This window comes from Talpa europaea (genome assembly GCF_964194135.1).
Source record: "Talpa europaea genome assembly, chromosome: 15".
Classification (NCBI taxonomy): Eukaryota; Metazoa; Chordata; class Mammalia; order Eulipotyphla; family Talpidae; genus Talpa; species Talpa europaea.
Genome location: NC_140083.1, coordinates 45440 through 69408, shown reverse-complemented (window position 1 = coordinate 69408; position 23969 = coordinate 45440). Strand labels below are relative to the sequence as shown.

At 65.8% G+C, this 23969-nt stretch overlaps 2 protein-coding genes across 2 annotated transcripts in view; both read left to right on the top strand.

Annotated features, from left to right (window-relative positions):
* The window catches only part of SHANK3 (SH3 and multiple ankyrin repeat domains 3), a gene marked incomplete at its 5' end in the record, with an annotated part of 35745 nt that extends 22787 nt beyond the window's left edge, over window positions 1-12958 (top strand). The window contains 4 exons of the mRNA XM_084254855.1: window positions 327-457; window positions 826-910; window positions 4208-6446; window positions 12211-12958. Coding sequence (XP_084110981.1) covers window positions 327-457; window positions 826-910; window positions 4208-6446; window positions 12211-12802 — 3047 coding nt within the window. The 3' untranslated portion in view covers window positions 12803-12958. The remainder of the gene's footprint in view (window positions 1-326; window positions 458-825; window positions 911-4207; window positions 6447-12210) is intronic.
* A 3125-nt stretch (window positions 12959-16083) lies between these two features.
* On the top strand, window positions 16084-19771 carry ACR (acrosin; the record flags this gene model as incomplete). The annotated part of the gene is made up of 5 exons (XM_084254854.1): window positions 16084-16151; window positions 16673-16870; window positions 16944-17227; window positions 18698-18843; window positions 19217-19771. The coding sequence occupies 5 exons, from the start codon at window positions 16084-16086 to the stop codon at window positions 19769-19771; spliced, it is 1251 nt and encodes a 416-aa protein (XP_084110980.1).
* Window positions 19772-23969: the final 4198 nt, after the last annotated feature.

Below are 23969 nucleotides of genomic sequence, written 5' to 3'. Positions count from 1 at the left end.
GCCCTTTGGTGCGGTGGGGGGCCCAGTGTGGGGGATGGGCAGGAGACACAGGTCAGGAGCGAGTGGTCAGCTCTGTCCCTCTGGGTCCTCTCCCTGGGGTCGGTCAGGAGTTTTCTGGAGTGGGGTCCATGGGGTCCCCTGGGCGCTCCCCAGGGTTGGAGAAGCCAAGCTGGAGCAGGGGCGGGTGTGTGAGGGCCGGGTGGGGATCAGCCTGGGGTCCCTGGCCCGTGTGGCGGCCTCGAAGCTCCAAGGGCAGGTGAGCCGCCCGGCTGGGCGGGGGCCGCTTCCGCGGAGGCCCCGCAGCTGAGACGCTCCTCTGACCCCAGAGAAGCTAGACGAGATCCTGGCGGCTGCCGCGGAGCCCACGCTGAGGCCCGACATCGCCGAGGCGGACTCCAGGGCCGCCACCGTGAAGCCGCGGCCCACCAGCCGGAGGATCACCCCAGCGGAGATCAGTGTGAGCCGCGGGCCGGGCCGGGGCGGGCCGAGTCCTGCGGGCCGCGATCTTCTCCGGGTGAGGGTCTGACTTTGGACTCCTTTCCCCCGTGGCCCTCCTAGAGGTGTGGGGCCGTCCCAGCCCCTGGGGCCCTGGGCAGGGGCTGCACCACAGGTGGGCCTGGCCCAATGTCTCTTGCCTGTGCCTTCCCCGCCCCCCTCACTGCCTGGGCCTGCGGTGCACTGACCCTGGTCTGGTCCACGCCGGCCCCACCTGGCCAGCGCTCGGGGGCTGTGCATGGGGTGCCTGGTGTCGGGCTCGGGAGGGGGCGGGCGGAGCTGGGTGGAGAACAGCACCCACACCCGGTAACTGCTGTGTCCACCCCACAGTCACTGTTTGAGCGCCAGGGCCTCCCGGGCCCAGAGAAGCTGCCGGGCTCCCTGCGGAAGGGGATTCCCCGGACCAAGTCTGTAGGTATGGCCGGGCTGGGCTGCATGGGGTGGCGCGCAGGGCTGGAGTCCCCACCTTCAGCCCAGGGCCCGAGTTTCCCGGAGTCCTGCCCTCCTTGGCCACCGCCCAGGCACCTGCCCCACGCGTGGGGTGAGCCTTCTTCCTGCCAGAGAGGCTTTGCTGGCCGAGACCCCTGCAGCTTGCTCTGTCGACTGCTGCTCCCGTGGCTCTCTGGGCCCCGGCCTGCCCTTTCTTACCCGGCGGTGGCCCCACTACTTCTGTCCAGAGCACCCCCTGCCTCCCAGATGAGGTGTCACTGTCCCTGGACCTCACCTCCCGGCCTGGCTGGGCCTGAGCCTCCGCAGGTCTGACCTGAGGCCATCCCGTGACCAGCCCCGCTGGGCCCTCCGAGGCCCTGCTCTGGCTGTCCACTCCTCGTCCCTGGGCTCCTCCGTCCGCTCCCACCTGCCGGCTCTGTCTGTGCTTCTCATTCTCACCCTCGTGCTCTGCTTCTAGGCAAGCCCCCCACATTGCTGGCCCCCGGCTCCGCCTGTGCACCCCCACCCTCCATGCACTCGGGTCCTGTCCCTCCAGACACACACACACACACACACACACACACACGCGTGCGCGCGCATGTGCAGCCAGCGTTTGATTTTCAGCTCCTCCAGAGCATTTTCCCCCAGGCCTAGAGAGACTGGTCCACTAGCCTGGCTCTCCAGCCGCGCTGTCCCCACACCATGAAATGTGGGTTCTCCCAAGCTGTGGCCTTGGCCTAACACCTCTGTCCTGCCTCCTAGACTGTGCACACCACGGCACACTGGCAACTGGCCTCCTCTTGCCCAGACACTCCGGCACCTGTCCCGTCCCGCCTGCCCATCTGCTCCTGCCCACACTTTGGCAGACCCGTGCCATCCGGGGATGGTCTGCTTGCCCCTCACCCAGCTCTGCATTTGCACCCAGCCCACTTGGTGCCCACAGGGCGCCCGCTGCACCACAGTGGGGCATCTTGTCTAGGCCCCATCCCGGCTGCCCACCTGGCTGCCCACTGCCTGTGCCTGTCTCTGCTCCCCCAGGACCCCGTGTGGGAGGCCAGCACTGTCTGGTGGGGCTGGTGGTGACGTTTCTGTGTGTGAGGTGTGGCGGTGTGGCCAGCTATACCCAAACCTCCCAGAGGGCTGGGGTGGCGTTTGGGGCATCTGCATGGCCGGCCCTGCAGGCCCTGCTATGCCCACTTGCAGGTGGGGGTGGGAGGTGGGCGGAGGGCACTGGAGCCAGAGGCCCTCCCTTTGCCTGCCCTGGTTCCCTGCGGTGAAGTGTGCAAGCTTCTTGTCCCCACGGCTTGGCCCCGCCCACCCAGCACCCAGGCCGCAGCTCTGGTTCTTCTTGGGGTTCCTGCCCCAGCCCCCCCAGGCCTCCCTCTGCCGAAGGGGGCCTGCCGCAGAGCAGCTGTCCTTGCCCCCCATTTGGCCTCCTGTGGGCTCCACCACCTCGGGTCCCTGAGGGCCAGCCCCAGCCCTCCTGCTCCCCCTGGGACACCTGTCCTCAGTCCCCTGTGACCTGGGTCTGCTGCATCAGCTCTTTTCTGCCCCCCCCCCCCAATACCCCCCAGTCCAGGACTGACCAGCGCAGGTCCCAAGCTCAACAGGCCCCTGGACCTGGGCCTCCCACACTCGCCCTTTGTGCTCTGGGAGTGAGCTCAGGGCCCTTCACCCCTCATGCCCGGCCTGCTGCGCGCGAGTGTCCTTGGTCCCACCCCGTGTCCTGCCGTGCGGCCCAGGCACACTGTTTGGCTGTGGGGCCTCAGGGCCCTGACCCATGGTGTGGGGCATCTCGTGCCTTCACCCAGGGGCCATGCTTCCTACGAGTGCCGTGTGGGGTGGCCAGTGCGGTGCGTGGATGCATGTCCTGTCAGGAGTGAGTGCTGGGGAGATGCTCCGTGCTGGGCGTTTGCTGCCCAACCGGCCAGGCTCTTGCCCACTCATGTGCGGCTTGTCTCCCCAGAGGGGGCTTGGCTGCTGGAGCTGCCCCCTGTGGCCGTCTCATGTGTGGCCGCCGGGGCCCCCGCGTGTGGGTGCCGTTGTGATTAAGGCTCTGCAAAGGCCCGGGATGAGCCTGGCAGTACCTGAGTGCCAGGCGGACCCACACCTGGGTGCAGCCTTCCCCGGGTGGGGCTGTGGGCCCAGCGGCCAGCTCGCACGCAGCAGCTCTGCAAGCAGGAGGAAACCCAGGTTCCAGGGGGTAGGGATGTTGGGCAGTCACCGGCAGCCAGAATTGCAGCCTGAGTCTGTGATGAAGCCCATGCACCATGGCTGCAGGGCATCCCGGGGTGGGGCCGGGAGAGCCGCCTCAGCACCGGGCGTCCGGTGGCAGCCCCTCCATGCTTGCACTGGGCACCTAACACCTGCTGCCTGACCCGACACACTTGAGGCCCAGGTGTCTGCAGGATGCTCAGGGGCTCCTGCCAACTTCCCACTAGGCAGCCGAGGGCCCGGGGACCCCAACAAACCTAGGTGAGACAGGCAGATGCGTTCCCCCTAGGTCAGTGTTGTCCATGAGAACCGGGGCTCAGCGGTGCCCAGACTGGGCCTGGGGTGCACGGCCAGCAGGGAATGAAGCTGAAATATGCCCGGTGTTGGCCTGCAGGATCCTGTGAACCCCCACCCCCCAGGCCAAAGTCCGCTGTGGGGTCGCTGCAGCCCCCCGGCGGTCTCTCCCTGCCCGTCTGCAGGCCGCGGGGGGCCTCTTGGAGGTCTCCATGAGTGCCATGCACTGGGCATTGGCTGCTGCTGCCCCAGCTGCGGGCTGGCGGCCCAGGCTGGGGACTCCCTCCTGCCTCTGGCGGCACCAGGGCCTCCCAGTGACGACTGCTCCCTAGTGCTGGCCTTTCGCAGACCAGGCCGGGCCTTCTCTGGCACGACCCCAGCCCCAGCCGCCCCTGGCTCCACTGCGATTCTGCCCCCTGGGGGGATGGAGGGGCACCTGCCCTTGCCCTCCCGGCGCATCTCCTGGGGTTCTCTCAGCACCTCTGCTGGTGCCACCCGTCTGCACCCCATATCTGAGCTGATGCCACTCCCGAGACTTTGTCAGAGTCGATGGCGTGCAGGAGTGGGGCAACCAGGAGGCCTGATGGGGCGCCCCAGCCTCCCCGTCCCCTAGCTGGCCCCGCCTGCGCTGACTTCTGAGGGGCTCTCCTCTGCCCTTCTCTCCGGGATTGGCATGCCCGGGTGGAGGCAGCAGGGCCTGCCTCTGCGGGGGCCTCCTGGAGGGCATCGCCCCAGCACCGTGGACTCACGGACTCACAGGCCCCTCTGTCCGCAGGGGAGGACGAGAAGCTGGCGTCCCTCCTGGAGGGGCGCTTCCCACGGAGCTCGTCCATGCAGGACACGGTGCGCGAGGGCCGAGGCATCCCGCCCCCGCCGCAGACCGCGCCGCCGCCCCCGCCCGCGCCCGCGCCCTACTACTTCGACTCCGGGCCGCCCCCGGCCTTCTCGCCGCCGCCCCCGCCGGGCCGAGCCTACGACACGGTGCGCTCCAGCTTCAAGCCGGGCCTGGAGGCGCGCCTGGGCGCGGGCCTGTACGACGCGGGCGCGCCCCTGGGCCCGATGCCCTACCCCGAGCGGCAGAAGCGCGCGCGCTCCATGATCATCCTGCAAGACTCGGCGCCCGAGGCGGGCGACGTGCCCCGGCCCCCGCAGGCGGCCACCCCGCCAGAGCGCCCCAAGCGCCGCTCGCGGCCCCCGGGCCCCGACAGCCCCTACGCCAACCTGGGCGCGTTCAGCGCCAGCCTCTTCGCGCCGTCCAAGCCCCAGCGCCGCAAGAGCCCGCTGGTCAAGCAGCTGCAGGTGGAGGACGCGGCCGAGCGCGCGGCCCTGGCGGTGGGCAGCCCCGGCCCGGTGGGCGGCAGCTTCGCCCGCGAGCCCTCCCCGACGCACCGCGGGCCGCGGCCGGGCCTGGACTACGGCCCCGGGGACGGCCCCGGGCTCCCCTTCGGCGGCCCCGGCCCTGCCAAAGACCGGCGGCTGGAGGAGCGGCGCCGCTCCACGGTGTTCCTGTCCGTCGGGGCCGTCGAGGGCAGCGGGCCCAGCGTGGACCTGCCCTCCCTGCAGCCCTCCCGCTCCATCGACGAGCGCCTGCTGGGCCCCGCCGCCACCCCCGGCCGCGACCTGCTGCTCCCCTCCCCCGTGTCCGCGCTGAAGCCATTGGTCAGCGGCCCGAGCCTCGGGCCTGCTGGCTCCACCTTCATCCACCCGCTCACCGGCAAGCCCCTGGACCCCAGCTCGCCCCTGGCCCTGGCGCTGGCCGCGCGGGAGCGGGCGCTGGCCTCTCAGGCCCCCTCGCGCTCCCCCACGCCCGTGCACAGCCCGGACGCCGACCGGCCCGGCCCGCTGTTCGTGGACGTGCAGGCCCGCGAGGCGGAGCGCGGGCCCCTGGCCTCCCCCGCCTTCTCCCCGCGGAGCCCGGCCTGGATCCCGGTGCCGGCCCGCAGGGAGCCGGAAAAGGCGCCCCGGGAGGAGCGGAAGTCCCCCGAGGACAAGAAGGCCATGATCCTCAGCGTCCTGGACACGTCCCTGCAGCGGCCGGCCGGCCTCATCGTGGTGCACGCCACCAGCAACGGGCAGGAGCCCGGCGGGCTGGGGGCGGAGGAGCCGCGCGCCGGCACCCCGGAGCTGGCCGCCGCCCCCGCGCCGGCCGCCCTGGCCGCGGAGTCCCTGCCCAGCCCGCGCGCGCCGCCCCCGGGCGCCGCCCCCGCAGACCCGGGGCCCGGCCAGGGCAGCTCGGAGGAGGAGCCCGAGCTGGTGTTCGCCGTGAGCCTGCCGCCCGCCCAGCTGTCCTCCAGCGACGAGGAGACCCGGGAGGAGCTGGCCCGCATCGGGCTGGTGCCGCCGCCCGACGAGTTCGCCAACGGGGGCCTGCTGGCCAGCCCGCTGCCCGGCCCGGGCCCCCCGCCGCCCGCCGCGCCGGGCCCGGCCCCGGGGAAGCCCGGCGGCGAGCTGCCCCCCGCCCCCGAGTCCGCGGCAGACTCGGGCGTGGAGGAGGCCGACACGCGCAGCTCCAGCGACCCCCACCTGGAGACCACCAGCACCGTCTCCACCGTGTCCAGCATGTCCACGCTGAGCTCGGAGGGCGGGGAGCTCACCGACACCCACACCTCCTTCGCCAACGGACACACTTTTCTACTCGAGAAGCCGCCAGTGCCTCCCAAGCCCAAGCTCAGGCCCCCGCTGGGCAAGGGGCCGGTGACCTTCAGGGACCCGCTGCTGAAGCAGGCCTCCGACAGCGAGCTCACGGCCCAGCCGCGCCACGCCGCCCCTGCCGGGCTGGCCGCCGGGCCCGCCCGCCCCCGCTACCTCTTCCAGAGAAGGTCCAAGCTGTGGGGGGACCCGGTGGAGAGCCGGGGGCTCCCCGGGCCGGAGGATGACAAGCCGACTGTGATCAGCGAGCTCAGCTCCCGCCTGCAGCAGCTCAACAAGGACACCCGCTCGCTGGGGGAGGAGCCAGCCGGCGGCCTGGGCAGCCTCCTGGACCCGGCCAAGAAGTCGCCCATCGCGGCAGCTCGGTGAGCAGGGCAGCGGGGAGGGACTGTCCGCGTCCACACCCCGCCCGTGTGCTCCTCCGTGCCCGCCCCAGTCTGCCCCCTGCTGTGTCTGTCCTGGCGAGCCAGGGAGGGGCAGGGCTGGGGTGCTGGGGGCGGGAGGTGGGCGCCATAGCTGCCTCTGCCGGGAAGGCCGGTCTGGGGACTCTGTGCAGCTGCCGGGCCGTGGTCCCCTGCCCTGCAGCCCCCACGGCTTCCTAGGGCTCCCCAAGCTCGCCCCGTGCCGGCTCCTTTCCACTTGACACCTGCCACTGACTTGCTGCCTCCGCCCAGGAGCATTTCTGGCCCTGGCGTCCGGGAGCCCCTGGACACAGGCCTGTGGCGGCCTTCATCGGGCCAGGTCGCTGCCACCTCCACCCACCTCCACCTTCCCAGGCCCCCTGCCAGGGTGGGGCTCGAGAGGCCTGGTGCACCCCGGAAGGGCGGGACCCCGCCCTGGGGCGCCCCTCGCTGAAGCCCTCCTTCCCAGAGGCTGTGGACCTTCTGGGGCGATTCCTGCTGCGGGCACCACTGCCCTGGCCACTCTGTCCCTTCTCACCGGCTCCCTTCTCCGCAGCGCTCCGGGCCTCCTGGCTCTGCCCTGTGCCACCCGCCTCTTCCTCTGCGGTCCTCGAGACGTGCCTTGGGGGCACGAGTCACAAGGCAGGGAGGGCCGGGGCGAGCCCACAAGGGCTGCTCTGCTCCCTCTTCTTCCAGTTAAGGGTGCAAAATGAGCGGGGACTGGGGCACTCGGCATGCTCCAGGAACAGACACCTCAAGGGCTGGCCGGGGCCCCTCTCTCGGCCTCGGCCACTATCAGTCTGAAGAAACCTCTTTCCTGGCAGGGCGGGGCCCTGGAGAGCCACGGGGGCTGGGCCCATTGGGATGACAACCCCAGTTTCTGCGGGACCAGCCCCGTCATGCTCCACTGCCCTGCCCTGGGCCCAGTGCAAACCAGCGCCCTCTGAGGTCTGGTGCGGGGCAGGCCTGATAGATGCCGAGCCGACGGAGGTGAAGCTGCCTGGCGCTGTCTTCTGGGAGTGGAGCCCAGGAGGCTGGCTCGGGATGACCCGTGTGGGCAGACTAGCCTTTGGGCCCGTGGCCAGGCCCAGGCGAGCAAGGTCTTGACATCAGTCTCCTGGCTCCGTGGGCAGGGTCACGCAACCGTCCAGCCGCCCCTTCTCTGAGTGCAGCCTCCCCAGGGGCCCCCACCAGCCTCAGACGTGGCCTGGGAGGGGGCCCCACACCCATCTGTCCCGCAGCCACTGGAGCCTCTTTGCTCCACAGTTGCTGCTTCCTATGGGTTCCCTACTTGCTCCTGAACCACCCACCAGGCCTGGGAGCCGAGGGCCGGCCTGGCCAGGTGCCCTCCCAGGAACCAGGTGGGGTCAGCCGCCTAGCGGACAGCGCAGGGCAGTCCATGGAGGGCCAGACGCCTCTGCCAGCAGTGAGACGCCCTGTCCTGCCCCTTGCTGCCCCCCTGGCAACTTGTATGTCGCCGACGCTGACGCCATGTGGGGCCGGAGGCCCTGGTCCCACCCTCGGTCTGCGGGGTCCCTCGCAGCACGGCACATAGGGTGACGCGCTGGTCACCAGCACCCAGGGCCTTGAGGCCCCTCCTGGCCAGCATGGGGCATCTGCGCAGCCCGCGCCTATCAAGAGCTCCCCGTGAAGGACAGGGGGCCATGCGCCCGCCCCCACATGCCTGCTGTCTGTGGGTGACCGGCACGAGGGCTCTGACGCCCACTGGTCGCCCTGCCATGTGGCCCCTCCACTGCCCCTCCTCCGCCCTCTGAGTTCCCTCCCCTGCCTGTGCTCACCCCCTGGGTCCCACGGCTTGACCGCAGGCCTGGGTGTAGCCCTGGGCTCTGGAGGGGCCACACCGACCCCGGCCTCCTGCTTTTGGGCTGGCAGGTGGCTCAGTGGGGACCGCTGAGACCACCGCCTGGCCAGGCGACACGTCCTCCCCACATGCCCACTGCAGGCGCCCATGACCTTCCGGCAGCAGGCCCGTCCCTGGCTCCTGACGTGGGTGTTCCCTCCGGGCACCACCCTGCCTGGCCTTCTCCTCACTCAGCCAACACCACAAGAACAGAGACGCCCCTGCCCGCCTTGGGCACGCAGTATGTCCGGCCAGTGTGCTTTGGCCACAGGGAGCTGCCCTGCGCCCTCTGGCCGGCTGTTGTCCTGGCTATGGGCCCGAGCCGGGAAACCTGTGGAGACGCTTCCCTTCCCCAGGGTGGGGGCTGGAGAAGGCCTGCTGTTCCAGGAGGTCAGGGTCTGTGGCCACTGATTCCAGACCATCCATCTCATCTGTGCTGCCAGTTCAGCCTGGTGGGCAGAACATCCCACTCTTTAGAGGCACACACCTGCCTCTGGGCCCCACACCTGCCTCCGGGGGCCACACCTGCCTCCGGGGCCCACACCTGCCTCTGGGCCACACACCTGCCTCTGGGGGCCACATCTGCCTCCAGGAGCCACACCTGCCTCTGGGTCCCAATCTGCCTCTGGGCCTCACACCATACTTGCCTCTGGGCCCCACACCACACCTGCCTCTGGGCCCCACATCACACCTGCCTCTGGGCCCCACACCATACTTGCCTCTGGAGCCACACCTGCCTCTGGGCCACACACCTGCTTCTGGAGGCCACATCTGCCTCCGGGAGCCACACCTGCCTCTGGGCCCCAATCTGCCTCTGGGCCCCACACCATACTTGCCTCTGGGCCCCACACCACACCTGCCTCTGGGTCTGTCATCTGTTCCGAATTCCATTGTCTTCCTGATTCTGTGGTGGCTCTGGCCCTTGTGGTCTTGGCTGCACAGGAGCCACAGTTCTCTGTGGCCTCGGTCTGTGTTTGTCTGACCCCATGTCTGGTTTCATGGGAAAGCTTAGGCGCAGCAGCTTTGGGAGTTTGTATGAGCGGCGCCCCCTGCCGTGCTGCACAGCCCAGCACTGCAGGTCACACACCTGCTGGCCCAGCGGCCAGAGGGGGTCACACACCTGCAGGCCCAGCGGCCAGAGGCTCTGTCCCTGCAGGTCCTACGGGCCAGGGACATGCCGAGGGCTCGGGCCCCAGGTTCTACTGGGGGGGCAGGAGTGATCACCGGTGGGGCTGAGCTTGTGGAGCGACCAGGTGGCCTACAAGCTGGGTGGCATGCGGAGCAGGGTGGCGAGGGGCTGCGGCGAGCTCACACCTGCCCTGTGTGGGGAGCCGCAGCAGCGAGGCTGCCCAGTGCACAGGGTGGCCGAGGCCTGCGTGTGACGCTGGCCGGCCGGGCGACCTGTCCCCATGAGCCCACACGCCTGCCCTTCCTGCCCGCGATGGGCCATGTGGTCACTGCTGCTGGCCGCTGCCGCGAGCTGGTGGGTGTTACAGTGAGGGGAGCGGTGCTGAGTGGGACCCCCAGATCCAGGGTGTCGGGAAGGGAGAGGTGTCTGGGCTGATGTAGAGCTCAGTGTGGGGGAGAGGGTGGGAGAGCCCGGCCAGCTGGGCCTTCCTCAGCCTTTGCCCCTGTGGAGGGGGGATGGGTGATGGGGCCCCGAGACCCTGCAGACTAAGAGGGGGACTAGGAACCCCTCTAGGAAAGAAGCCTCGAAGGGAGAGGGCAGATAGGTGAGGGCTTGAGATGCCCCATCTCGGGAGACCCTGGGGTTGGTGTCCCAGGAGTGGGGCAGGGCGCCCTGCAGAGCCTGGGGCTGCCAAGGTGATAGCGGAAGAGGTGCCTGGGAAGGAGGTGGGAGCCAGGCCTGGGGACCGTGGGTGGGGCTTGACGGTCAGCTGTGCTCAGGCGGGGGAGATGGTGAGAGGGCTGAGGGCAGAGGAAGGAGGGGAGGAGCGGGGTCTGGGCCACAGCTGCACCCGGGCTGGCAGGACGAGGCCTGTGGGGCTCCCGCCACCCGCAGGACTCAGGAGACTGGCCGGCCTCCCCACTCCCAGCCCAGTGCAGCGTGGCCCTCGGCCCTTGCTCCTGCGCCCAGCACCCACCCTCCCCACCGCCCCCCATCCCACTGCCCTCTCCACCGCCCCCTGCCCACTGCCCTCTCCACTGCGCACCCCCGTCCCGCTGCTCTCTCCACTGCGCCTCTGCCACCCGCCCTCTCCACCACGCCCCAGCTCCCCTGCCCTCCCGCCCCCCTCATCCTCAGCCTTCGGGTATGGCTGAGGGCGCCCCTTCGCCATGTGCTCTGTCCAGCCCAGACTCCGGGCAGCCTGACTTAACCCCTGTGGTGGGCCATCCCGGGTCCCCACCTAAGGCAGGGGTCCCCACAAGGTCTGGTGAGGGCCCGGGTGGGGGCTGCCTGTGCTGACCCCAGTCCCACAGGCTCTGTCCCCTCAGTCGCTCCCCTGGCACTGTCCCCCCCCCCCCATGCCCCTGCCCCTTGCTCTCCCTGCAGCCCGGGGTGCCTGGAGCAGGTGCTGTGGGGGCAGGAGGCTCTTCTGGTGCCTGAGGCCTGTTTCTGCGCCCCCCAGGGGTTCCCGACCCCTTTACCCCAGGGTGGTGGCGGCCGGCCTGCCTGGCCAGAGGGCCCACTCCAGGACGTGGCAGGGAGGAGGGTTAGGGTGGAGCCGGGGGCCCAGTGGGGAGCGGAGCTGGGTCTCAGGGTAGGGGCCCGGCGGCAGGTAGAGGCAGAAGGGGAGGAGGGGTGCGGAGGGCTGGGCTTGGGGTGGCACCATCAGTGCAGCACAAAAGGGGTGAGAAAAGCAGGGGAGGGGCCTCAGCCCTGCCGTGGTGGAGGGGCTGGGAGAGGGAGGGGCTGGCAGCAGGGGTGGCACGGTGCCCACAGAGGGGGCACTGCTGGGGCACAGGGGTCTGCGGGCATCGCCCATTCCTGGGGACGCCTGTGGGGGGCACAGCGGGGTCTGCATGTCGTTCGCTGGAGAACAGGCCCGCCTGGCCCGCACCCCGCTCCTTCCCCGGGGCACCGTGCCCAGCTCCGGCTCCGTGGCTCTGCTTGTGTGGCCGCTGCCAGGCCTGCCTGGGGGACCGCTAACCCGCTCTCCCGCTCTCCCCGCCCTGCACGCGGCTGCTCTGTCTCCTGTGCGTCCCCAGCGCCGTCCCCGGCCTCTGCGCCTCTGCCGGTCTCTGCTCTGCTTGGCTTTGTGGGACGTCAGTGCCATGGACAGCCCCGCCCAGGCCTGGCCACGCGGTAGGGGCCGGGGAAGGGTTTCCTGGGCGGGGTCCTCGGGCAGGGCCCGCTGGGAGGGCTGGGAGCCGCGGCCCTGCTGGGTGACGCTGGGGGGCCGCCTGCGTCTGCACTAGGTGCTGGGCCCGTCTTGGTGGCTGCTGCATGTCTGCCACGCGGCAGGCACCCCGCTGTGCCCGCTGTCCCGCCGGCCCGGGGGCATGCGCTCTGCTGTGTCTGCCTCACACCGCCATCTGTGCGGTCCAGCTGCGCCAGCCGTTGTGGAGACTCGGCTGCCCGCGCCAGCCCGGGCGTGAGGGACCGTCTGGGTCTCACCCTCAGGGCGTGGTCCAGGCTGGCAGGGACGCAGCAGCAGCCCTTGGGAAGCTCAGGGAGTGGTGGGGCCCTGCCAGCCCCCTCCTGCTCCAGTCAGTCTAGGGGTACCCCCGGCAGGACGCTGGCTCTGACCCTTGGGTCCAAACGAAACAGCCTGAACAACCCTTTTTCTTCCGGCCCTAAGGCTACCCCCTCCCAGCCCAGCCCCACCCCAGGGAGCCCCCGGCCGTGCCCACCCCACCTCTCCTGGTGCCCCTCACCTGGCCTTGACCCCTCTCCCTCCGCAGGCTCTTCAGCAGCCTCGGTGAGCTGAGCACCATCTCAGCGCAGCGCAGCCCCGGGGGCCCGGGCGGCGGGGCCTCCTACCCGGTGCGGCCGGGGGGCCGCTACCCAGTGGCGCGGCGCGCCCCGAGCCCGGTGAAGCCCGCGTCGCTGGAGCGGGTGGAGGGGCTGGGGGCGGGCGCGGGGGGCGTGGGGCGGCCCTTTGGCCTCACCCCGCCCACCATCCTCAAGTCGTCCAGCCTCTCCATCCCGCACGAACCCAAGGAGGTGCGCTTCGTGGTGCGCAGCGTGAGCGCGCGCAGCCGCTCGCCCTCGCCGTCGCCGCTGCCCTCGCCCGCGCCGGGCCCGGGCCCCGGGTCCCCCGCGCCGCGCCGCCCCTTCCAGCAAAAGCCGCTGCAGCTCTGGAGCAAGTTCGACGTGGGCGACTGGCTGGAGAGCATCCACTTGGGGGAGCACCGCGATCGCTTCGAGGACCACGAGATCGAGGGCGCGCACCTGCCCGCGCTCACCAAGGACGACTTCGTGGAGCTGGGCGTCACGCGCGTGGGCCACCGCATGAACATCGAGCGCGCGCTCCGGCAGCTGGACGGCAGCTGACCCCCGCGCCGCCCCGCGCCCTGCGGGCAGGGCCCGCCCCTCCCCCCCCCCCTCCCCTCCCCTCCGGGCCGCCGGCTCGGCCCCCTCCCCCGCGGCGCCGGGCCAGGAATGTTGCATGAATCGTCCTGTTTGCTGTTGCTCGGAGACTTGCCCTGTACATTGCTTAGTGCCCTCCGGCGCCCGGCCGCCCCGGCCAGGAGGGGCGCGGGCCAGGGAGGCTGGGCGGGAGCGGGGCGGGGTGGGCGTTCCGGCCGGACCACCCCCGCGCGCTCCTGGTGGCGGCTCTCCCAGAGGGGGGACCTAGTCCAGCATGCGAGGTCAGGACACACCTGTGGACTCGGGGGGAGGGGGGAGACACTGGGGTTCTTGGTCGGGGGCCAAGGAGCCCCCTGTTTTGCATATTTTAATCCACTCTATATTTGGAACAAGAAAAGGAACAAATATCTCTGTCCTTAGTAGCTTCCCTCCCTCCCCTCCCGCACCCACCGTCCGCTGCGGCTGCCCAGTCTTCCGTCTCTGGCCCCTGACTGCCACTGCCACCCCCAAACGGGGCGGGGGACGCTCCAGCTGGTCTGGGGCTGGCCAGGGTCCCAGTAGCCCGCCCTGGGGCCCTGGCTCGGCCCCCTCCTCTTGCTGAGCTGCCGTGTGCCCCACCAACCTTCAGGTGCTGCGTGGAGGGGGTGGCAGAGTCCTGCCGGCACCGGCAAGGCCAGGTGGCCCCGGGGACTGTCGCTGAGGGGGCAGGGCCTGGCGCCCGCCCCGGCCATCTCCCCCACGGGCGAGGGCACGGTCTCCTGCCTACAGCAGAGAAGCCGCCTGGCCCGGCCGCGCCCCGCCCGCCTGTGCACCTGTGCGCCACGCGGCTGCCAGGTATGCCCGGGCGCGTGGGTGCCGCCTGCCCGGCCGGACGCAGGGCGCACGCGTGGGTCGCGCTTGCCAGAGCACTCGTGTCCACTTCCAAAGAAAGCCGGGGCCAGCCCGCACCCGGGCCGCTGTGGCCGCTGCCCTTCCAGCCTCCCAGCCGTGGGCCTCCCTGCTAGGTCCTGCTGCCTGTGGAGCCCCGGCGCCCTGGGAGGCAGTGCCCCCCAGGGGCTTCTGAGCGGGTCAGGAGGGGCCCCTCGAGGCAGGCCACTGCGAGCCCTGGGAGGGGCCGAGACCCCAGAGGGCGCCCCGGCCCCCTTACTGTGACTCCCCACACTCAGCGATGACCTGTGGGGTGGGGGCCCTGGGGCGTTTTTAACCCTCTGGTTTGGAGTCTGGACTAAGCTCCATCCACGTCACTCACAAGTTTCTGTTTATATTTCTAGCTTTTTTTAATAAAAAAAAAAACCAGAAAACAAGTTTCACAGCCCAGGGGCCGGCACGGCCTGTGCCGCCCCCCCCTCCGCCCGCCCGGCAGTTGGGGACCGGCCGGAGCAGGTCGCGCAGCCCCCGCCGCAGACTGCCACTCGCACACGCGGTCTCACCTCCACCTGTGGGTTTTTGGTTCCGTTCAATTTGGGTTTTTAACTTTACAGGGTCAGTTCCGCTTCACCCCTCCTTTTGTATGGAGCGCCACCGGGGATTTCACCCCGCTCCAGGCCTGAGGCCTCCTGGCCCTGACGTTGTGATACACCCCACAGAGATCTATGTTTCTTATATTATTATTATTGATAATAATTATAATATTATGTAATAAATTTATAAGAAATGAAACTGCTGCTCAGATCTCTGCTTGGCCCGGCGCGGGGCCTGCCCTCCACCAGGCCCAGGGGCTCCTGGGGGCCCAGTGCTGGTGCCGCCGGGGCCCTGGGGCTGCTAAATGTGAGGGCCGAGCCGAGCCCAGGCGCCCTTCATGTGGCAGCTGGCGGCCAGGACGTATCTCTTGCAGCCGAAAGCACATCTTTGGCAGGGCGTAGGGGGGTGGGGCGGGGGAGTTGGACACGAAGGGGAGAAGAGTCTGGTGGGACCTCCTGAGGTGCCCGGAGTCCTGACACCTCCCGGCAGGCCAGGGGAGGCAAGCCCGACCCACAGCAGCAGTGCACGGCCTCTCGGCCGTGGCCCAGCGGAGCCCGCTGGTCCCCAGGGGACCAAAGTGCTGCCTGAGGAAGGAACAGAGCTCGCCGCTCTCAGCAAGGGCCTCCCGCCTCTCCTCCCGGCTGGGGTCCGGCCCCCGGCTCCCAGGCAGGGGAGACCCTGTGGAGTGGGCTGTGTGGGTTCAGGTCTGGACGCGCTGGAGCAAATGAGGGTCCCCACCCGAGGGAGGCCGTCACGTGCCTGCTGGGGAGCAGGCCTGCCGGTTGCCAGAGCGGGGCAGCAGGGCCTCGGCCCTTGCAGAGAAGAAGGGACCCCGAGGACACGGCAGCGGGGTCGGCGGGCCCTGACCCTGGGCGGGCACACCGGCGCTCCGTGCACTCCAGTGCGAGGCAGATTTCGCGGCCTGCGGGATTGGACACGAAGGCTTCGACATCCCAGCAGAGAGAAGGCTGCTGGACTCGTGGCTGAGATGAGCGTCAGCCCTCCGGGGGCCTGTGAGGGCCGGCTGGGGGTCTGCCGGGGTACAGACGCCCTGGACGGGGGCTCGGGAGCACAAGTTGACTCGAGGAGAGGCCTCAAGGCCTCCGGGCCTGGGACCAGACGGGCCCCGCACTCAGGGAGGAGGCGGCTTGCGCGGCCAGGCTGGTGAGGCCTCCAGGTGCGGCGTGGGCAAGTTCAGAGAGATGGGAATGCTGGCATGGGGCGGAGGGTGTCAAGATTGCCACCCGGGGCTGAGAACATGCAGGTAGGCCCTGGAGACCCTGGCTTGGCCTGGCCCTTGGCACAGAGGGATGGGTGGGAGGCGGCCCTCCCTGGTGTCCAGGGTCGGGGCGTCAGGGCCGGGGCCTTGACGCCTGGTGGTGAGTCCGAGGACCCCTGACTCTCGAGGACAGGGGGCAAGACCCTGCTGCCCGCAGGTCCAGAGTGGAGATGGACACTCAGCGGTGGACGGGAAGGCGGACTTTTTCAGCCACGGGCACTCAGAGTGGTCCTTTGAAAAGCACAGTTGGGAAGGGGCGGATGCTGCCCCTACAGCCCAAGGGCCCCTGGGCCCGGCCCCCGACTGCTGACCGGCACCTGCCCACAAGGGGCAGGCCCAGACCCCGGAGGGATGGGGTGGCTCCGGGCAGGGATGGGGTCACTTCTCAAGAGCCAGTGGGGGCTCCTGCCGCTGGCTGCAAGGGGGGGTGGGCGGAGCCTGCTGATTGGCCGGGGCTCTGTGAGGTCACTGGGCTCCGGGCCAGGCTGGCAGCAGTCGGGCAGAGATGCTGCCAACTGCCATCCTGCTGGTCTTGGCAGCGTCTGCGGCCGCCAAAGATAACAACACGTGTGAGTAAGTGCGGGGTCCGCCAGGCACGAGGGGCTGTCTTCTGGACGCAGGCCCTGCCCAGACTGCCTGTGCCCAGGGTGGGGCCCAGCGGACCGCGCTGCCTCAGGGCCCCGACTTCATTGTTGCCCCAGACCCTGGGCTCGGACACCAAAGCCCGTGGCCTGTGCCCCTCCCTGCCAGGCCTGGCCCCTGAGCTGGGACTCAGGAGTCACTGCTCTGAACTCCAGACCCTGAGCCCCCCGGACTGTGCTTGACCCTGGGGCGCCTCCCACCCGGCCTACTGTGTCCACCGTGGCCACTGCTCCCTGTCCCGCCCAGCCCTAAGCCCCAGGACCCTGCTCTCCCCCACTCTCCTCCCCGCACAGCCCTGAGGATCTCGGGACCTGCCCCCTTTGGCCAGAGGCCCCTGTACTGCGAGGGCCTTTGGGTCTATCCTGGCCCCGCTCCATGACTGCACCTGAGGCCGCGTCCCTCCCAGCGCCCGTGTGCCCGGCAGGGTCGAGCAGTGCCCTTTCTCTCTCCAGTGGCCCCTGCGGATTCCGGAACCTGCAAGGGGGAACCCGCACTGTGGGAGGGCAGGACGCGCACCTGGGGGCCTGGCCCTGGATGGTCAGCCTGCAGGTCTACACCTACCACAGCAACCGGAGGTACCATGTCTGTGGGGGCACCTTGCTGAATGCCCACTGGGTGCTCACGGCCGCTCACTGCTTCGCTAAGAAAAAGTACGTGGGGTCCAGGGGGCGGTGTCCAGGGGGTGGGCAGCGCCTGTGCGAGCCTGACCCGCCCATCCTGCAGAAACGTGTACGACTGGAGGCTGGTGTTCGGGGCCAGGGAGGTGGTGTACGGGAGCAGCACGCCCGTGAAGCCGCCCCAGCAGGAGCGGTACGTGGAGAAGATAGTGCTGCATGAGCGCTACCTCCCCAGCCTCGAGGCCAATGACATCGCGCTGCTGAAGGTCACACCCCCCATCTCCTGCGGACGCTTCATCGGCCAGGGCTGCCTGCCCCAGTTCCGGGCAGGCCCGCCCCGAGTCCCCCAGACCTGCTGGGTGGCCGGCTGGGGCTTCATAAGGGAGAACAGTGAGTGCCGGGGCCCCGGGCAGGCGGTGGGTCCAGCGCGGCCTTGGCCCCAGGGGATGGCGGGGGAGGGCCGGGAGTCAGGGTTCTGGTGGCACTGGATGCCGGGCCTGCAGGTGCTGTTCCCTGGTGTGGGCCGCACCCTGAAACCCTGCTGGGAAAGAGCCTTAGGTGGGTCCAGAGGCCGTGGCTGCCCCCTTCGCTGGGCCTCAGTGCCCCTCGCGGCCGAAAGGGCGGAACACCTGGTACCCCGGCCTGAGCGTTCCCGGCTGCTGAGCACAGGCCCTGCGCCGGTCCGGCCTGTCCGTGCGGCCTCAAGCGTCCTTGGAGGCCGGTGCAGGCCCAGGGACAGCAGTGGGCAAGGCTGAGGACCAGGCCTCTGGCGTGAGTGTGGGGGAGGCCATCACACGGCCGTGAACTCAGCCCTGAAGCGCCTGTTTTGAGATAATGGGAAGTTGTGTGTCCTAATTCAAGGCGGTCCAGTCACGTGGGGCTTCAAACAGCCCTTTTGGTAATAACAGATGATTTCGTGGTTCTTCCCTTAACCCTCCCTCCCCTCTCCCCAAGGTTCAGTTCAGTCCCCGGTGGGCCTCGGCCCCTCAGGGGTCTCCCTGCACACCCCCCTGGCCTGCGGCTGCCTGGCCCTGCTGCCCACCAGCCACTGCGGATCTCTCCCCTCAGCCACTCGCCACCTCCCACCTTTACTCAGGCGGGGTCTGGGCTCTGGGTCCTCCTGGGGTGCCTGCGAGGGGCCAGGCCTGCGGGGCCCCCTAGCAGTGGCTGATGAACCCCAGGGCAAAGCCCTTTGCTGCCATGGGATGCCGGGCCCTGATGGCCTGTCTTGAGGCTCCCAGCTCTGGCATGGCTGGAAAGCTGTTCTAGTGCCCAGCCACTGCCTGGGCCTTGTGGGTGCCTGCGAGGCTGCCCGAACCGGGCCCTGGCGGCAGCTCAGGCACTGCGGGCGCGGGGGCCAGGCGAGCTGGGGCGGGCAGTGCTGGCCTTTGCCTGCTGCTCCTTGATGGGGATGCACCGGCCGCTGGCTGAAGTGGGCCTCCCCCGCGGTTCAGGCAGCGCCAGGCTGCAGAGGCAGCGCTGACCCACCCCAGGCCTGGCGGAGCCCCGTGGGGAAGGAGCCGACAGTGGGACGGAGGTGGGTCCTGCACTGAGAGGCTCTGCCTCTCTGACCTGGCCGAGGGCGGTGAGAGGTGCTGCTGAGGGCACCTGAGACCCCGGTGGGCTTGGCAGGCCTCATGGCTGGCCACAGCCGGCTCCCGGGACCCTCACAGCCACTGGGGCCCGCCCTCATCCAGCTGCTCGAGTTAGCGGGCACCCCACCCTGGCCCGTCTGGTCTGCTTCTGCGCTGACCCCACGTCTGGGCTTGAAAGGAGCATTTCAGGGCAGGGGGAGTGTGGGCAGCAGGGCACCACCCAGACCGTGGTCACTGCCACTGACCACCCAGTTGCCCGCTGTAGGCCGCAGGGTGTCACCCGTGCTGCAGGAGGCACGAGTGGACCTCATTGACCTGGACCTGTGCAACTCGACCCAGTGGTACAACGGGCGCATCCGTGCAACCAACGTGTGTGCCGGGTACCCTGAGGGCAAGGTGGACACCTGCCAGGTATGTCCCCCCGGGCACCTGGCCGTGATGCCCCTGGGCCCTGCCCTGTCCAGGCCCTGCCTCCTGCCCTGTCCCCCAGCCGTCCCCAGCTCTTCAGTCACAGCAAGGATGGGAGTGACCAGCTGCCCCGACAGCCAGCCAGTGGCCCTCCCTGACAGGCGTCATCACGCCCCCAAACAGCTCTTGAGGGGTGCAGAGCCAAACCCACAGGATGTGGCCTGCTGGTCCCCACATTGCCCAGAGCCCCCTTCACCACACCCACCCCCAGCCAGGATGCTGCTCCGGCATCAGCCCCCGCAGCGCAGGGACACGGAGGGAGCCGGCCAGTGCGGCCGGCCCCTTGGTCAGGCAGTGACCGTGTCCTCCTGGGCAGGGGGACAGCGGCGGGCCGCTCATGTGTGAAGACAAGGCGGAGAATACCTTTGTGGTCGTGGGGGTCACCAGCTGGGGGGTAGGCTGCGCCCGCGCCAAGCGCCCCGGGGTCTACACATCCACCTGGGCCTACCTGAACTGGATCGCCTCCAAGATCGGGTCCAGCACGCTGCACAAGTCTCAGCTGGCCAGCGCGGCCCGCCCCACTGCAGCCCCGGCCAGGCCCACCTCTGCTCACCCTCAGCACTCCCCCTGGTACTTCCAGCACCCCAATCGGCCTGCTCGCCCGTCTGCATCAGCGCTCCGGCCCTCTGTGCCCCCCCCCCACCCACCCCCACCCCCACCCCCACCCCCACCCCCACATGCACGGCCGCCCCCGCCCCCGCCCCCACCCCCGCCCCCGCCCCCGCCCACCATGAGGCCCCCCCAAGCACTGTCCTTCGCAAAGCGGCTGCAGCAGCTAATAGAGGCTCTGAAGGGGAAGACCTTCTCCAGTGCCAAAAGCAGCTATGAGGTGGACACCACAGATATCCCAGAGCTGACTGCCCCCGCCTGACCTGACCCTTCTCGTAGACCCAGTGGCCCTGCATTCCTGAGGGAAAAGAGATGAAATATAAATATAAATATAAATATATAGATATATATACACACGCCGAGAGGCACGTCTGGACTCCTCCCTGCCCTCCCCAACGGAGCCCAAGCCTTGCCCTGGGAGGCCAACGAGCGTCAGCTGCCGTCCTGACCCGGGGAGGGCTGGGCGCAGGCCCGCACACCCTTCACACGGGTCTGCGTATTCAGTGGGGTCGGTGGATGGGGGGGGGTTCTGGAAGCAGCTCTGGGCGGTGAGCTGCTGGGGCTGGGAGGACCGGTGGGCCGAGCCCTGAGGTGTGAGGGCATCTCCAGGTCTCCTGGAGGCCCTGCGGGAGCCTGGCTTCCCCTAAGCACAGAGGATAGGGGCTGCAAGCCACCAGGGCCCAGCACGAGACGCTTGGAGGTTTTGCTTCTGGCTCTGGCTCTGGACCGGCTTGTGCTCACGCCCATTACTGGGTGTGTGGTTAAACTGTATCAGTTACTGGATTCAAGCAAATTAGGAAATTCATTATTCACCAAAGCTCTCCAGGAACAGCGACGGAGCGTGCATTGTGGACGCCAAATGCCTCTCACCCTTTGGGAGTGTCTGAGATCCTCACTGTAAGGTACAGAAGCCAACGGAGCCACGGAAATGGCTGCATGTGGGTGGCACGTGCGTGGGGGTGGGCTGTGGGGCTGTAACGCTGTCCCAGGGCTGGCAGAAGGGGCAGCCACGGACACAGGAGAAGCGGGGCCTGCCAGGCGCGCTCGGGCCTGCAGAGCGGGGCAGCTGCCCGGCTCACCCACCCCACACCGCCAGGCTTCTCAGCGGGAATTGCTCACATGCTGGCAGTCCTGGTGGGTGTGGGTGGATTGCCTATTCCTGTTGTGGTAACTGAAACTCAGACTTGACTGGGATTAATCCTTCACTGTGGGATTAAACGTGCAAGTCCCAGTAAGGAAACGGCCTGGCTCCCGGCTGGCAGCTGCTATGGCAAGCACCCACCCTCACCTCTGGTCTCATAACTGCCGCGGTGGCAGGTGCAAGATGGCGCTGCGTGCTGGCTGCACAAACACACAGCCGTTAGCAAAGGCAGGAACGTTGGGGAGGAGGTCTGGGGGAGAAAGCCTCAGGAGGACACGGGCAGAGCAGGGAGGACAGGCACAGGAGGACCTGCACGTATTTTTAGACTAAGACTTTAGGTTTCCTTGTTAAAATGAACACATACCATTTAATTTATAAATTGTTTCTGAAGGAACAGAAAATCTTGTTTTCCCTCTAAGAAAACTATTTAAGAACCAATTAAACATGAAATAGAAAATTATTTAATTTTTTAAGTGCAGTTATGTTCCTGAGCAAATCAAACTGCTACAGTTGCGTATGCAATTTAACAGTACTTTAAAGAGTGCTTGTAGTGCTTACAGTGTTTTAGCTAAAAATGTATACCATATACATTTTTCCTCCAGCTAATTATACAATTTGATCACTTGAATCTTTATATCAGCAGAAAACTGAGAGTGGATGCGTATTAGGAAGTTAAGGCTACAGATGTCTCGGGGTCTCTAACATAGTACCCCACATCACTGTTCACCTTTGCAACAGATTTGGCAGGGGTCCTGGGGGGAGAGAATAGAAAATATTTTTAAAGATGACGACTCATATAAATCATTTTTCTTATTTTACATACAGTAATAACTATAATAATATTTACAGAGTAAATCTAGGAAACTAACAGAAAATTAGCTAAATCATGTTGGAGAAGTGGGGGAACCTGGATAAATTCAGTTGGATTGTGTTTTACTTTTTGGCATATGAATTTTATGCAAACACAGCAATTTATGGTGTTTTCATTTCTCCTTTATAAAAACATTAAAATTCTATGCCTCCATTCTCTGTGACACAAATGTAAAAACAAACAGGCAAAGTATAGGGACAGACTTGCGCTTGTTTTGTTTGAGTAGCTTGCTCCTAATCATGTCCTCCTCAACTGTATGAAAGTCTTGATCTATTATGTTATTCTCAACATTTTGTCAAATAATCGGTGCTTTTGTGGCCACATGTGAAAGATACATTATTTAAGTAAGGTATTATATTAACACCATTTTGATTAGCCTAAATGTTGTCAGGCATTGAGATAAATCTTATGTGAAAAAAGTATGATGCCCACAGAAAATTCCTAGTAAAGGACAGCAGTAAACCCACCTTATTGATCACTTTGAGTATAAATGAATTACTCTCTAACGAAAGGCAGAGAATAGCAGAAGGAATTAAAGACATGATCCCAGCAGATGCTGTCTGGAAGAGATTCGGGGCCAATGATACAGGCTTAAAGAAAAATGATGGAGAAGATACCCCAAACACAGTAATCAAGAGATGATGTGGTTATACTAATATCAGACAAAATAGGCTCTAAGTCAAAAACCGCTGTAAGAAACAAATGAATCGATAACAGGCAACTCAAGAGTGTGATTAGGCATAGACACAACCTATGAAGCTGTCTGAAGCCTGTGCACCAGGAGTTCGATCCCCGGCTGGCTAGGGAGCAACCCACATGGCGCAGCGGACCTCTCCTGGCTCGCCCGCAGCTTCCCTCAGCAGTGTACTTCGGTTGATCCGCCTGTTCTGTATCCCACTCTGTCTCTGGCGAATCCTGTCACCCCCCCCCCCACACACACACACCTCTGGACTGTGCCCTAGCTCGTGTATGCATAAATAAATAAATCTTATACAAAACAAAACATGTCGACATACGTGAGCCACAAAGGCACATGCACCAAAGAACAAACCTTAGAATATTTGAAGCAATTGCTGGCATGATTGAAGGGAGAAAGAAAAAGTGCTGTGATGTTATTTGGAGACTTTAATACTTTACTTTCAAAATAGGATGTCTGGTGGAGATGAGTGGGTCGTGCAGGCCTCGGACAATACACTCGGCAGATGGACACAGACGGGGCACCCAGCAGCAGCAGCAGCAGAAGTGTTTTCAAACATTTATGGAACATTCCTTAGGAGAGATTATGTTCCAGGCCACAGACAATTCTCAGTCAATTTAAAAAGACTGAAATCACACAAAGTGTCTTCTCTGACCACAATGGGCGAAGCCAGAAATCGATTAACAAAGGAGAACTGGGAAATTCACAAATATGTGGAAATTATGTGGAAATTCTCTTAAAAAAAAACAATGTATCAAATAACCACAAAGGAAATGGTAACATACCCAGAGATGAATTTAAGATGAAGGCACAATATACCAACACCTACAGGATGCAGCAGGGCTCAGAGGAAGATTTACAGTAAGGAATGCCTATGCATTGCCAAGAACGAGATAAAAGTAACCTAAACCAGTTAGCATAGCAAAGGGGATAACAGCAGGAACAAATGAAACAGAGACTAGAAAAGCCATGGAACTAATTCATCCAAAGTTAATTTCAGAGCACAGCCGCAAAATTTGCAAACCCTTAACTATAATAATCAAAAAAAGAAGATGCAAATAATTAAAATAAAAAGACGGGCATTGGGACAACACTGCTGACTACAGAAGGCTACAGGAAGCGCCTGCCCCAGTGTGTCACCTACAAGAAACAGACCTAGAAGACACCAATCACCAAAAGAGATTCGAGAAGAAATAGAAGAGTGTGGAAGTCTGAACACACGTACAAAATGCAGACTGAATCAGTAAAAAAATTAATTGACAGGGCCTCCCCGCTGGCGCAGCGGTTGAGCGCTGGGTTGCGAAGCTGCCCGCGGCCTCTGCGGCGCCGGTTCGATCCCCGGCTGCTCCCCGGCCCCCGGAGGAGGGTCCCGCATGGCGCGCAGACCTCTCCTGCCGCCCGCTGCTCCCCTCAGCAGTGTCCTTCGGTCCTTCTGCCTGCTCTGCTCCCCGCTCTGGCTCTGGTGGATCCTCTCACCCTCCCGCGCTTCTGACTGTACCCAGTGCTTGTATAAATAAATAAAAATAAATCTTTAAAAAAAAAAAAGATAAAGCTTAAAAAAAAAAATTAATTGACAAGCCAAGAAGAAAAAGGCAGGACAAGATGACTTCACTGCTGGATTTTACCAAACATTTAAAGAACTACAGGCCCCCTCCCCCGCCAATCTAAAACAGCAGCACAGGAGAACACACCCTAACTCCTTCCTTGGGCAGCGTACCTTCACAAAGCCACACCACAGATTCTATCACAAC